Raw genomic sequence first — 15,575 nt, 5'->3', positions numbered from 1 at the left:
TCGTTCCGCCCTCTACCGCCAAGCAGGGAGTCCGGCGCTGCTGACTAGGGCCCTTCACGACAGTCTTAGCGCTTTCCGGCTGGCCTCGCGCGTGCTGATGTGTCGGGGAGGCGGGGCTTAGGGGAGCCTCCCCTTGCGACGCCCCCAGGCTCGGAGGTTGTTGCTGTGGCATATCTACCTCCCCGAGGCCATGGCGGTCTCTGCTCGGCCCGCGCGGGCCCCGCGGGGCCCAGGTAGGCTCAGAGCCCCGCCTTGTGGCGGACAGAGAAGGGCGCGACTTTCGGAGGGGTTGGGGAGGGACGCCCTGCGGATCCTGGGGAAGGGAGCCTCGGGTGGGAAGGGTCTTGTAGAGAGAGATTGCAGTCTTCTGTTTCGCGGTGGGTTGATGACATTCAGGACGCTTTGCGATTAGGGGGCTGCAGTCTGAGAAAGGTTTTGGGGCATTGGGGGATCCTGGAGGAGGGGCTGCACTGCAGGGATGTTTCGAGCAGTCAGAGATCAGTGGGAAAACCCAGGTAGGCAGAAGCCCTAGACGGAGATTTCTCTGATTTGAGAAAGATTCTCTTTTAAAACATCTCCATTCCCATCTGTGCACGTGCAACTCTCTCCATTTATTGGTTGCAGACAAAGTAAAGAAAGACAAGGCTGCACAGACTTCAGGGCCCCGTCAGGGCAGCCAAATGGGGAAACTGTTGGGTTTTGAGTGGACAGATGTGTCCAGCTGGGAGAGGCTGGTGACCCTGCTGAATAGACCCACGGATCCTGCAAGCCTGGCAGTCTTCCGTTTTCTCTTCGGTAAGTCCAGTGTCTGGGAGGTGCCAGCGTGGTTGGGGGTGAAAGAATGACAATGGTCCCTTGTCCATTTCTTGGCTACTTACTTGCTTAGTGGACTAACCTTCCTTTTTCTAAAAGCTGAAGTGACTAATATCCTGGAAGAACTCTTTGTAACCCAGTTTTGACTCCTCTGATTAGGGCTTGGAGATCAGAAGTGCTTTGATCCGAGGCTACAGGAAATACAGAGACAGAGGAACAGGAACCCATTTTATTTGTGGAATGAAGTTTTCCAGTAACTACGCTAAGGACTAGACTTCAGAGAAATGGCAGGTGTGACAAAGCAGCCATTTAGGCTGTGACTGCCTAATCCAGACCTTTCTAACTTATAGGCCACAGCATGTATGTTTGGCATGAGTTACAGACATGCCGAGATATTACTCTCCTTAACCCAGTGGTTCTCAACTGGAGACGATTTTGCTCTCCAGGGAACATTTGGCAATGTCTCTAGACATTTGTATTTGTCACAACTAGGTGTGGGGGGAGGGGAAGAAGTGGTTACTGGCATCTACGCAGAAATCAGGGTTGCTGCTGAATGACCTATGAACCACAGGGTAGACCTCCAGCAAATAATTAACCAGGCCAAACTGAATTGTCCTGGGATTGAGAAATCCTGCCTTAATTTGGAGCTGGCTTCCTGACCTGAGTAGCCCTTCTGTTTACCCCAGTGTGCTGGCCAGATACTGCTGTGCCAGGAAGTAAAAGAGGGTGAGGGCGCATCACCCCAGAGCACTTTGTGTAGCCGATAAGACAGACCTTTACAAACATGACCATCAAAACCTGAATAGCTTCAATAGCACTTTGTACTCTTCTTTCATTTAGTCTTCTCTGAGACCCTGCAAAATATTATGAGCCCCTTCTCACAAATGGGGAATGGACTCAGGGAGGTGCAGTGGCTGACATCCCACAACTGGCATAATGCCTAGCACAGAGTAGGCACTCAACCAATTCCCAGGTGGCGCAAGTGGTAAAGAACCTGTCTGTCAATGCAGGAGATGCGGGTTCGACCCCTGGGTCAGGAGATCCCCTGGAGGAGGAAATGGCAACCCACTCCAGTATTCTTGGCTGGAGAATCCCATGGACGGGGCCCCAGTCCATTGGATTAAAAAGAGTCAGACACGACTGAAGCGACTTAGCAAGCATGATTATTGTTGAATGAGTTCTTTCTGGATCTGGGTGTGCTCGACTGTATTCCAGTATGTTCCGTGGTTGCCTTTGCTGAGGCCTATCAGCACCCTCCTCCTCTGCCTTCTCAGGGCTGATGATGGTGCTGGACATTCCCCAGGAGCGGGGTCTCAGTTCCCTAGACCGAAGATACCTGGATGGCCTGGAGGTGTGTCGCTTCCCCTTGCTGGACGCCCTGCAGCCACTGCCACTTGACTGGATGTATCTGGTCTACACCATCATGTTTCTGGGTGAGAGAAACTGCAGGAGAGATGGGAGTATTGACTGACCTACCTAAAACCCAGAAATCCGAAGCATGTTGGCAAATGACCCGGGTCTTGGGTTTCATTTTTATTTTTGGCTGTGCCACATGGTTTGCGAGATTTTAGTTCCCTGACTGGGGATCGAACTTAGGCCCTTGGCATTGAAAACACTAAGTCCTAACCACTGGGCCGCCAGGGAATTCTCTAGGTTTTCTTATTTCACTTCTTCTATAACTTATAATTTCATCCTGCTGACCTGTGTGTCATCTGAGCTGTGACTCCTTAAGTCTTTTTAAAATATTGAAATAACATTTAGTTGAGATTTATTTTTATCTGACTATAAGATGTCTGATGATTTTCTTAACCCCACCCATAGCCTGTCCCAGGGGAGCTGGGCCTGTGGTGACCCTTTGACCTTTTAATCCTCTCCCCTACCAATCCCAGGGGCACTGGGCATGATGCTGGGCCTGTGCTACCGGATAAGCTGTGTGTTATTCCTGCTGCCATACTGGTATGTGTTTCTCCTGGACAAGACATCGTGGAACAACCATTCCTATCTGTATGGCTTGTTGGCCTTTCAGCTGACATTTGTGGATGCACACCACTACTGGTATGAGTCTAGGGGGAACGAGGGAGGGGTTGGCTGTATCAGGATGGTCACCAGTAAGGTCCTAGCACTTGTCCCAGCAAGCATATCTTCAACCACGCTTTGCAGAGTAAACATAACTTGTAAACAAGCAAAGGTGACTTGGATGGACTCCGGAGGGGCAAGGGTCAGTGAGGCGGGAGCTCTGAGGGTGACCACAAGCAGAATGGCTCCATTCCCACCCCTTTACTCTTTCCCTATCTCCCCAGGTGCCTTGATCTGTCCACTTCCTGTAATCCTCTTAGAAGAAGAGAAGACTAAAGCCAGACATAGCTGTTTTCAAATACTTCTAGGGTGGTTATGTGGAAGAGGGAGCAGAGTTTCTCTGTGAGGGACAGAATTAGAGCCAAGAGTAGACATTGCTGTGGGGCAGAGGCATGTCAGAAGGAGAGGGCCCACCAGGGCTGCTCAGCAGAGCTGTCCCTGGAGGAGGTAACCCTTCCCTACCTCTGGCTTATGTGACCATCTTTCAGGGGAGGTGAAAAAGGGATTTGGAGACAGGGTGGCAGAACTGATGATCTTTAAGGAATCCTTCTATTACTAAGTGAAAAGCAAGTATGAGCTGTCAGTAACATGGGCATGGGAAGAAAAACTCAAACACTGGATTCGTTAGTGATTTATCAGTCATTAATAACATGTCAATCATCAGTACACCTATGCAGATATCCCCTTTTTGTAAACCTGTACATTCATTCAGAGTGGCCAGCTCTCATCATAAAGATTTAAGAGGCAGTTGGGCTTTCCTGGAGGCTCAGATAGTAAAGAATCCGCCTGCAATGCAGGAGACCCAGGTTTGATCCCTGGATCAGGAAGATACCCTGGAAAAGGGAATGGCTGGTATTCTTGCCTGGAGAATGCCATAGACAGAGAAACCTGATGGGCTACAGTCCATGGAGTCACAAAGAGTTGGACATGACTGAGTGACTAACACTCTTTGACAGAATACCCCAGAAAGTCTCATTTTTGTGATTTTTGCACAATTTGAAAAAATATCTATCATTCACTGAAGGCTTTCCACATGCCAAGCACTATGCTAAACACTTGCTTTTTCCATGTTATAATCCCATGAGGTCCATAGTGCTGTTCCCATTGTATAAATGAAGAAATTAAGGCTTAGAGACATAAAGGATTTGTCTAAGGTCACCGAGCAGTTAAGAGGCATAAATGAGACTCCAGCACTGGCAGACTCCAGTGCTCTTGAGCACAAGTATAATAACCTGCCCCTTTCCTGGCTTCTCTGCTCATTCTGTGTCTTCTTGAAAACCTGCTTTGCTTCTGCCTCCCCAGAATACATCTAATCTTAGTAGTCTGGTTTTTTCAGTTCTCAGCCTAGGTACACTGTTACTAGATATTCTCTGGCCCTAGATCCTAGCATCCAGGTCTGTGAAATGTCAGTTTGTCTTGAAAACTGAAACTTTGCTTTAAATGCACTATGTATGTTTTCATACACCAGCTTTGCAAACATTCCCTGAAATACCTTCTTTTTCAAATTTAGTCCTATTTTAGCACTGTAATCTTTTTTTTTTTTTTTTGCATATCAGGGATTCTTTCGGAGAAGGCAGTAGCACCCCATTCCAGTATTCTTGCCTGGAAAATTCCATGGATGGAGGAGCCTGGTGGGCTGCAGTCCATGGGGTCGCTGAGGGTTGGATACAACTGAGCAACTTCACTTTCACTTTTCACTTTCACTTTTCACTTTCATGCATTGGAGAAGGAAATGGCAATCCACTCCAGTGTTCTTGCCTGGAGAATCCCAGGGACAGGGAGCCTGGGGGCCTGCCGTCTATGGGGTCGCACAGAGTCGGACACGAGTGAAGTGACTTAGCAGCAGCAGTAGTGATTCTTTATGCCCTTCCCCCATGCAGTGGATGGGGTGGCAGGTGGAGCAAGGGGAAGTACACCTTCCCTCATGCAGGTAACACAAGGTCAGTGTATACTGGTCTTACCGCCAACTGCCCTGTGGCCATGGGATGGGGCATGGAGGGTCTACAGCCCCTTTCTTCTAGGGCTAGCACTGTAGTCTTTTTCCTGGTTTGTTTTATGAGGAGAGACTAATTTGTTAACTAACATGTTAAACACTGAATATTTTGTTGTTGTTATAACTCACTAGTAGTTACAACTAGTAGTTTCTGTTATGACTTGAAATAATCGTTACAGGGTGCTCAAATAATTCGCAAGGGCCTCAGAATAGCCCAGAGAACTGAGAAGATGTGGGAGACATCCTAGAATAGAGAGATCATTACAGAGATATCCTGGAATAGAGAGATGATTACATTTAAAAAGCAAGGTAGAAATGGGACTGGACTAAGAACCTGTCCTCCACCCTTCTCCCTCTCACTGCAGGTCTGTGGATGGCCTGCTGAGGGCCCGGAAGCGGAATGCCCACGTGCCCCTTTGGAACTATGCTGTGTTGCGTGGCCAGGTACCAGATCGCAGGAGAGAGGGCTTATTCTTCACAGCCATTGGCAGCATGGCCGCCCACTGTCAGACTTCACTCTGCTTGGCCTCCCTGAATCTTCTCCTCTTCCCTCCTCCTCTTTGAAACTCCACTGTTAAAAAATTTTTTTACTTATTTATTTTATCTTTGGCTATGCTGGGTATTCATTGCTGCATACGAGTCTCTCTTTAGTTGTGGAGAGCAGGGGCTACTCTTGAGTGGTGTGCCCCAGTTTCTCATTGTGGTGGCTTCTCTGATTGTACAACATGGGCTCTAGGCAAGAGAGCTTTGTGGGCTCTAAAGTGTGGGCTCACTGGTTGTGTGGTGCTGGGCTTAGTTGCCCCTCAGCATGTAGGATCTTCCTACATCAGGCATTGAAGCCATGTCCCTTGCATTGGTAGGTAGATTCTCATCTACTGGACCACCAGGGACATCCCTCTTTTTCCCTTTTTGCTGGAAAGCTGGGCTGGCTTCTCCCTGTTTTCTAATCTAATCTACTTCCCAATCTCTGGGGTCTCTCACCTTGTCATACAAAGAAAGAATAGAGCTTTATTCCCACCAGCTTAGAATCCTCATAAGGAAAGAATAACCTCTGTGCTTCATGACTTTCCTTTTTCCTTTATGACTTTTCCTTCAAAAGTGAAAGTAAAGTGAAAGTGTTAGTTGCTCAGTCCGGTCTGACTCTTTGCAGCTGCATGGACTGTGGTCTGCCAGGCTCCTCTGTCCATGGAATTCTCCAGGCAAGAATACTGGAGTGGGTTGCTATTCCTTTCTCCAGGGGATCTTCCCAATTCAGAGATGGAACCCAGGTCTCCTGCATTGTAGTCAGATTCTTTACTATCTGAGCCACCAGGGAAGCCCAACTTTACCATCCTGACTTTGCCTAATACTGTGCCTGATATCTGTAGGATGTTAGGTGAGTGAACGTCTGAGACGAATGAATAGAGTAGATCTCGTCTCTCAGGCCCTGGACTGAGGTCAGAACTGATTTGTGACTGTCTGTGGAGGATGAGGTTCTGACTTTATTTGAATATTCGTTTTGCATATCGTGTTTGCAGATCTTCATCGTGTACTTCATTGCGGGCATAAAGAAGCTGGACGCAGACTGGGTGGAAGGCTACTCTATGGAATACCTGTCTCGGCACTGGCTCTTCAGCCCTTTCAAGTGAGCGTCAGGGCAGAGGCCTAGAGTGGCCAGGTGCAGGGTTGGGGGGCTCACCTCCTTCAGGTCTATGGTCCTAGCTGCTGCTCCCGCTTTGCCTAAATTTGCTGCATGCTTCACTCTGTCCACTCATCTCCCTCTTCAGCAGAAGGCAGAGTTGATGATGTCAATAGATCTAGGCTTAGCTGCCCCTGGGAGACTTACAGCCTGGGCCAGAATGAAAGGAAAAGAAATAAAGGAAAGGGGAGTGCCAGCACTAGGTGACTTGCAGAGTGAGTATCTTCCCAGACCAGGGATCGAACCCGTGTCCCCTGCACTGGCAGGCAGATTCTTAACCACTGGACCACCAGGGAACCCCCTTCTCGTCTGTCTTTGTACTCTTCCCTCTGCCCTGACACCTCCCACTTCCGGAAGTTTGACATCATTATATTAGCCAAGTGTTCCCCTTGTAAAGTTTCTCTTCTGGTATACCTCCAGGAAGAACCTGCCCTGCACAACACACACACTGCTCAGTCAAAGTTTGCTCTGGGAGCTCTGCCCTTGCTTATTACTTAGGGCATGTTGAAAGAAATTGGACACCTGAAGTATGTGAGATTCCCTGGTGGCTCAGATGGTAAAGAACCAGCATGCAGTGCAGGAGACCCGGGTTCAATACCTGGCTTGGAAAATCCCATGGACAGAGTAGCCTGGTGGGCTGTAGTCCCTAAGGTCGTAAAGAGTTGGACACGACTGAGTGACTAACACTCTTAATTAAGTAGGAATGAAAAGGGGTTGGAAAACCCTCCCAGAGGATGTCTTTGTGTGGAATTCTCTACCCACCTGCCGGGGTGGATCATGCAGCATGGAGAGGGTAGCAGAGGTGCCTCGACTGTGAGTATTCGGTGCGTGCTACTGCCTGAGCTCTGACCCTGGTGTCTGCAGACTTGTGTTGTCCGAGGAGATGACGAGTCTGCTGGTGGTGCACTGGTGCGGACTGCTGCTCGACCTCTCGGCCGGTTTCCTGCTCTTCTTTGATGCCTCGAGACCCATCGGCTTCGTCTTCGTGTCCTACTTCCATTGCATGAATTCCCAGCTTTTCAGCATTGGTCAGTTCCTGTAATCTGGTGGGAAACAGGAAGCCACACGTGTGCAGGGGAGGGACGGACCAGTGGCCCACGTGGCAGGGGGAGACGGTGACAGGAACAGGAGCTAAGCTGAGCCGGACATCCTCGCTGAGAGATGGAAACAGATGGGAAGGTGGCCCAGGGCTTTTGGGCTCAGCTAGTATGTTTTGTAATAAGTTTCTGTGGGAAGTAATAGGCTCCAGTTGAGAATTTCTTTTATCATAAGTGAAATACCTGGGAGAGGCTGCCTCGGAGAAGGGGAGGTGTGGAGGCGATGAGCCACGTTTTCCAGCCCAACTCCTGAAGTGCTGGTTTCCTCCCCGTTGTTCTAGGCATGTTCCCCTACGTCATGCTGGCCAGCAGCCCCCTCTTCTGCTCTCCTGAGTGGCCTCGGAAGCTGGTAGCTCACTGCCCGAAAAAGCTGCAAGAGCTGCTGCCCCTCAGGACTGCCCCTCAGCCCAGCACTTCCTGCATGTATAAGAGGAGCCGGGCCAGAGGCAGTCAGAAGCCAGGGCTGCGCCACCAGCTGAGCACTGCCTTCACCCTGCTCTACCTCCTGGAGCAGCTCTTCTTGCCCTATTCCCACTTCCTCACCCAGGTTCGTGCGGGCTGGGGGTCTGCTTGGATAGTGGTAGAGGGGACCATGCTCAGGAGAGAAGCAGGCAGGTCTGGGGACCTCTCTAGGCAGAGGACGGCGTTAGCATGAGGAGCATGGAGCTGATTCCCACCGCCCTGCCTCCTCAGGGGTACAACAACTGGACCAATGGGCTATACGGCTACTCTTGGGACATGATGGTGCACTCCCGCTCCCACCAGCACGTGAAGATCACCTACCGTGATGGCCGCACCGGCGAGCTGGGCTACCTCAACCCTGGGGTGAGATGCCACTAACTTCCTGGCCTTCAGAGGCCCCCTGGAGCTTTGGGGTCTGGTCTCTGTGGGTCCACTTTGCCCTTTCTCTGGAGCTAGGTGGAACCTTCTTTTGTGGGGGTTGAAATGGGGCAGTGTCATTCACATCCCTCAATTGAGATGAGACTTAGAAAGGTGAGTACCGCTAGCCCAGCGATGAAAAGCAATTCTTCCACACAGTTTTTTGGTTCTCATATTTTTTTCTTTCCTGTCAAAACTGGCAGCAGGCAGGGATCTTTTTGTGCCTTCGGCATTGCATGACCTGTCTGGAAGCTCAGTAACAACGAGGTGGGACTAATGTGGGGGTTTGGGGCAGGTATTTACACAGAGCCGGCGTTGGAAGGACCATGCAGACATGCTGAAGCAATATGCCACTTGCCTGAGCCGCCTGCTGCCCAAGTACAATGTCACTGAGCCCCAGATCTACTTTGATATTTGGGTCTCCATCAATGACCGCTTCCAGCAGAGGTGGGCAAGGGGAGCAGAGAAGGGGGAAAACGTGAAGTCCAGCCTTTTTTGGCCAAGATGACTAGCCTGTGCTCCTCAGTGTTGTCTTGCTTGCAAGGCTGTCCGCTGGTGCATGTCTCTGTTGACCTGGTTGTGGGCATAGCTGATTGCATCCAGCAGAGGGCACCGTCATCCCGAAGAAAAGGGAACTCATTCTCTTAGAAGCTGTTAACTCTCCTCAGGCGGCCACTAACCCCCATTCTTCCCAGTGCTCCAGAATCTCTTTCCCCTCTTCTGTTTCTCTGTCCCCAACTGGCAGTAACATGCTGACATAGGCTGTTTCTTCTTTCTGGAAAACCGTTTGTTCTATCCGGGAACGGTGACGAACAAAACTGGAAATTCTGGTATGTAGGTGGCTATGGCCTTAGAACATGATTTCTTTCCCTAAGGATTTTTGACCCTCGTGTGGACATCGTGCAGGCTGCCTGGTCCCCCTTCCAGCGTACACCTTGGCTGCAGCCACTGCTGATGGACCTATCTCCCTGGAGAACTAAACTACAGGAGATCAAGAGCAGCCTGGACAACCACACCGAAGTGGTCTTCATTGCAGATTTCCCTGGTATGAAAAATAGTACAAAGGCTTTGCTGTCTCCCTCCTGGCCTCCTAGGCCAGGGACACAGTGTGTGATGGAGCCGGGAGGGTCTGCTCCTGGTGGGAGGCTGGTTTTTGAAACCCAAGGTGGAAGTGCTGGTGAAGGTGTGATTTCTCTGTTCTGACTGGGAGTGAGTTCACGCCACCTTGGGGTGGGATGGGAACTCTTGCCCCTGGCAGGGCTGCACCTGGAGAACTTCGTGAGCGAAGACCTGGGCAACACTAGCATCCAGCTGCTGCAGGGGGAGGTGACCGTGGAGCTGGTGGCAGAACAGAAGAACCAGACTCTTCAGGAGGGAGAGAAAATGCAGGTGTTTGGCTTGAATTAACAATGATAGAAAACTTGATGAGTGCAGTTGATTTAGTATAAATGCAAAATCCTTTAACGTAACAGTAATGCAGTGGGAGGCTTCCCTAGTGGCTCAATTGATAAAGAATCCACCTGCCAATTGCAGGAGATGCAGGTTCAATCCTTGGGTCAGGAAGATCCCCTGGAGAAGGAAGTGGCAACCTGCTCCAGCATTCTTGCCTGGAAAATACCATGGACAGAGAAGCCTGGTGGGCTACAGTCCATGGGGTCACCAAAGAGTTGGACACGACTTAGCGACTAAATAACGATGCATTGGGGCTGAAAAAGCAAGGGCCCTGGGGGCTATAAATAGCCTCGTACAGGATTCTAGAGGTCAGTTCCTTTGGATTCCAAAATACAAGAAAAAAGATGGAGGTGGGGAAGTGGAGGGAGGCCACAGGCTGGCTAGGGAAAGGCTAGAGGGTGAGAGATCCATTTCTTGCCCCCTTTCAGTTGCCTGCTGGTGAGTACCATAAGGTGTACACAGTGTCGTCCAGCCCTTCCTGCTACATGTACATCTACGTCAACACTACAGAGGTTGCACTAGAGCAAGACCTGGCATATCTTCAAGAATTGAAGGAGAAGGTGGAGAATGGAAGTGGTGAGCATCTGAAGATTTGGGCTGAGAGAGCCCACTTTATAGGAAGTCCGGGTCATGATCGAGGATCTGCCCACTTAACAAATGAATTTGAAGCGTCTAGCTGGGGAAAGAGGAGTTCTAGAAGAGAGAATGCTCTCTTCTTAGTGATTCCTCTTTTTGCCCTCTTCCGGACAGAAACAGGGCCTCTGCCTCCAGAGCTGCAACCTCTGCTCGAAGGGGAAGTCAAAGGTGGCCCTGAGCCAACACCACTGGTCCAGACCTTCCTTAGACGCCAGCAAAGGCTCCAAGAGATTGAACGCCGGCGAAATGCCCCTTTCCATGAGCGATTTGTCCGCTTCTTGCTGCGAAAGCTCTTTATCTTTCGCCGCAGGTAAGCTTTACCCAATAGTACTTGTCTTTGTCATCAGATGTTTGCAGGCTGGGTCACTGTTCTCTGGTGAGAGTAACAGTAGGGACTTTCCCAGAAGAGGACAATCCAGTGCTAAACTTCTCCCTTTTTCCTCTCTCCTTGCTCCTCTCCCTGATTTATTGGGAGAGTAAATGGTATGTCTGATGGGCACTGTCTAGTTCTGACTCAGCTTATCTCCTGTGGGTTATTCCTACCTCACCCTGGAATCCTCAGACTGTGTGAAGAGAGGTCAGACTGTGTGAAGAGCTGGGATGGGGGTGTCTGGGGGGAGATTCTTGTCTGTGGGTGAGAGGCCAGATGACCAGGTGTCCTCTGAGAGCTTTGGCAGGATTGCCTGTGTTGAAATAGGAGTTTGGACAGCTGGCTTTTTCCCATCTTTTTCAGCTTTCTCATGACTTGTATCTCACTTCGAAATCTGGCATTAGGCCGCCCTTCCCTGGAGCAGCTGGCCCAAGAAGTGACTTACGCCAACTTGCGACCCTTTGAGCCAGCGGGAGAGCCGAGTCCTGTAAACACAGATTCTTCAAATCCTAACCCTCCCGAGCCGGATTCTCACCCTGTCCACTCAGAGTTCTGAGGGAGGCCGGATGTGGAGTATAGATGTGGCAGCAGCCAGTCACAGGACCATTACAAAGGCAGTGGACATGTGAAAAAACTACTTCAGATTTTTTGTTTTTCCTCCATATCCATGGCTATAATAAATTCAGAGAGGATAGATTAGAGGGACCAAGGAAATAAGGCAAGGATAAGATTTATCAATTCCAAGGTTGAGGGGCTTGGGCAGTGGGGTTAAAAAACAATGTGAAAATGTCTTTCAAGGGGTAAGAATTAGGTTTAAAGTGACTTGCTCCTTGCCAGAAGAGAGTTAATGGTCCATGAAAATAACAGCTGCTGTTCTTAATTAAGTGCTTGCCATATACAGGCACTGTGTGAAACCCTGTCCTAGAATTATTACACTTATTCCTTAAGAGCCATAAGCCCTATTTTGTGGTTGGGGAAGCTGAGGCTGAGAGGTAGTATAATTCGCTCAAAGACATATACCTAATAAGGGATGGACTGACTGATGGTCTGAACTTCAAGTCTGTTTGGCTTAAGGTCCTGCACCCTGCCTCTTAAAATTTTCAGAATCACTGACAGTAATTCTGAAATAACATAGCTTAAAACTTGTCTGATTATAAAGTGTGATTAGGATGGTGATCAGGTTTTAGATGCAGAGTAATTTTCTCTTCACTGCAATTTTGATTCTTTTTTTTGTTCCTATTATTTATATAGCCAGTTTTTCACTAGGGGTTATGAGCATACAATAGCAGAAAGTTAAACTGATAACAGAATTTAGATGATTAATAGTGATATGTATCTAAAAAATAAGCTTAGTATTTAGCATTATTCTAGTTTTCAATGAGCAGGAGGTGATATCAAGTGAGATTTAACCAAATGTAATGAAATCAGGGGATGTTTACAGTCATGATGTATAAGATTTGGATGTGATTCTGGAAGATCCTCAATTCTGTGAAAATTCAAAGGCCTGGCACTGGGCTAGGAAGTGAGAATGCATAATTAACAGAAACAAACGAAAAACAGGCCCTGCTTGGGAACCCTGTGTGGAGGCAGAGGCCAGCAGCAGCAGGCTGGCAGTCCCAGTTACTTTGATAAAGGATTGCATTTGTTTTCCGTCTTCTTTTCCCATGCTCCGCTCCATCCAATCTCAGGGTTCTTTCCTAGGTGGCTGCTTTTCACCATATACACTTGGGTTGACTGTGTCCACTCCATGGTTTCCAAGGATGCCGCTGCTTAGATTTCTTTCCTGTGCTCTAGAACTGTTTATCTAGCTCCACCTGGCTATCCCAGAGTTTTTAACTGTCATAAACACAAGATGCGTTCATCCACAACTGCTTATTACCGAATGGCAGCTGTTTTCTTTGATTCTTCCATTTTCCTTCCATTTCTTAAGATTTCAAGGCCCATCAGTTCTACCTCTTACTTTTTGGACCTGTTGAATTCATCTCTCCTACCTCTGTCCTTTCAGCCTTTATACTGGAATCCAGTTAGAGACAGATCAGAGCAGGGCTGCCAGGGAGTTGTGCAGGTTGGGCCTGAGTGCACTCAACTGACCCAAGTGGAGCCTGGCAGTAAGTCCTGTGATTCACACAAGGCATTTTGTGGGTTAGAGATAGCTGTGGCACAGGGCACTTTGCTAAGAACCATGCGTGGGAAACACTGGTTTTCAATGCTTTTGCAGATCCCCTCAGTGACATGATATACCTTGGCACTGTGTCCTTTCCCATAACTGCTGCCCCACCCGCCTTTTTACTTGGTGAAAATAATAAAAGTAGTTCTTCATTTTGGAAAGGAACTCTTACAGAAGTATTTTTCTTGTTACAGGCAAGGATGTTACTTTCCCCCAACTGTTAGTGTACCACCTGTCTCATTTTCCAAGTGACAATGCTGTGGGTACCAATACTGTTAAGAAAAGCTGTTCACTGGAGGAAATCTGGGTTCTCCAGGTTTCAGTATTCAGACCCTAGTAATCAATGTTTAGCCAGAAGGCTTTGCTTCCTACCATAGGCCAGCATTTAGGTCTTTTGTCCCTGACCAGTGTCATCCCTGGAGAAGGCAATGGCACCCCACTCCAGTACTCTTGCCTGGAAAATCCCATGGGTGGAGGTGCCTGGTAAGCTGCAGTCCATGGGGTCGCGAAGAGTCAAGACACGACTGAGCGACTTCCCCTTCTTTTCCCTTTCATGCACTGGAAAAGGAAATGGCATCCCACTCCAGTGTTCTCGCCTGGAGAATCCCAGGGACGGGGGAGCCTGGTGGGCTGCCATCTATGAGGACGCGCAGAGTCAGACACGACTGAAGTAACTTAGCAGCAGCAGCAGCATCATCCCCCTTGAAACTAGTAAAGTATGATTTTCAACTTAAACACGACGTTTCACATTCCCTTTCATTAGTACTTTATGCTTTTGATTCTCAAGCTGTAACCATTTCCTGCCTTTGCACCTACTGGCCTCCCTGAGCTTGTTAATCCCCAACCTATACCCCGGGTCTAGGCAGAGGACAAGCCACCTTTGTCACTCTCATCTGCAAGCTCCTTGACAATAGGTGTCATCCTAGTAAATGCTGAACCAAACCTCAAGGCCGTTATTTCTCTGGTGCTGTTCCACCAGCCTACAGATGCTTCATCCTCAGTCATTATTTGACCATGGTTCACTGCAGATGGTGATTGCAGCCATGAAATTAAGACGCTTACTCCTTGGAAGGAAAGTTATGACCCACCTAGATAGCATATTCAAAAGCAGAGACACTACTTTGCCAACAAAGGTCCATCTAGTCAAGGCCGTTTTTCCAGTAGTCATGCATTGATGTGAGAGTTGGACCGTGAAGAAAGCTGAGCACCGAAGAATTGATGCTTTTGAACTGTGGTGTTGAAAACTCTTGAGAGTCCCGTGGACTGCAAGGAGATCCAACCAGTCCATTCTACAAGGGATAAATCCTGGGTGTTCTTTAGAAGGAATGATGCTAAAGCTGAAACTCCCAATACTTCAGCCACCTCATGCAAAGAGTTGACTCACTGGAAGACTCTGATGCCAGAAGGGATTGGAGGCAGAAGGGGACAACAGAGGATGAGATGGCTGGATGGAATCACTGACTTGATGGACTTGGAGTTGGTGATGGACAGGGATGCCTGGCGTGCATCCCTGGGGTCGCAGTTGGACATGACTGAGCAACTGAACTGAGATACCAAGTGTCTTGGCCATCTAAAAGCTTTTTGGTATTCTGGAGCTTTTCAATGTCATGAAAAGTTGAAGTTCTCAAGTTTCACAGCAGGTGGAGAGTTCACACTCCCGTAAGATTTAACCTTGCCTTTCCTCCCAAACCGGTTTCTAAACTTTTAACTCTCCAAGCAAACAGATATAAACAAGTATTGCTTGGGCCTCATTTGCAAGAGTAAAGCATTTCAACCATTTGATTTCATATTTGCTGGTGTAAACATGGGCTATGTAGTTCAAGAAAGGATGGTTCAAGAGCTGGTTGATAACTGCCATTAATTCAGAATACACATCCTCATTGTGGTTTTGTGTAAACTTTATCCATTGTATGATGGATTCTGTTCCCTCACTACTTTTCAAACTGTAATACATAACTTGTAGCCTTTAACCCATTTATACAAAAGGGGAATTTAAGGCATTATTTTCACATTTTCAAAATGATGAAAATTGGTTTAAAATTTAAAACACTCTCCTCACAAGACTCATTTTAGTGGTTTTTATGCCTCGAAAGCACTGCTGATAGTGCAGAAACGGCTGTTGTAATAAGACGTGAATTTTGCCCACTGTGTTGGCCAAAAAAGGGAGTGCTGGACAAACCTTCAACTTTCATAAACTGTTATCCCTGACACTAAGAAGAACCTTTTAGAGGCCTGTAGTTAAGGTTGAAGTGATTTCCCTAAACCATGGGTGGGATTACAATTACTCAGGGTTAAAGTATGTTTAATTCATACTCATACTGAAACACTTAAGAATAATGGAGGGAGGAGTTCCCTGGTGGCCAAGATTCAGTGCTTTCACTGCAGAGGTCCACATTCAATCCCTGGCTGGGAAA

At 48.3% G+C, this 15,575-nt stretch overlaps 1 protein-coding gene across 1 annotated transcript; it reads left to right on the top strand.

Annotated features, from left to right (window-relative positions):
- Positions 1–56: 56 nt before the first annotated feature.
- GGCX (gamma-glutamyl carboxylase) lies at positions 57–13,322 on the top strand. The gene is made up of 15 exons (XM_069583108.1): positions 57–233; positions 625–795; positions 2,088–2,246; positions 2,703–2,868; positions 5,248–5,326; positions 6,400–6,506; positions 7,425–7,588; positions 7,939–8,204; positions 8,351–8,482; positions 8,832–8,983; positions 9,412–9,581; positions 9,795–9,925; positions 10,417–10,564; positions 10,739–10,934; positions 11,358–13,322. Exons 1-15 carry the CDS (start codon positions 191–193, stop codon positions 11,548–11,550), a joined length of 2,277 nt encoding a protein of 758 aa, XP_069439209.1. The 5' UTR covers positions 57–190; the 3' UTR covers positions 11,551–13,322.
- Positions 13,323–15,575: the final 2,253 nt, after the last annotated feature.

This window comes from Ovis canadensis, chromosome 3 (genome assembly GCF_042477335.2).
Source record: "Ovis canadensis isolate MfBH-ARS-UI-01 breed Bighorn chromosome 3, ARS-UI_OviCan_v2, whole genome shotgun sequence".
NCBI classification, from domain to species: domain Eukaryota; kingdom Metazoa; phylum Chordata; class Mammalia; order Artiodactyla; family Bovidae; genus Ovis; species Ovis canadensis.
Note: the sequence above shows the minus strand (reverse complement) of the source record. Positions and strands in the feature narration are given on the sequence as shown.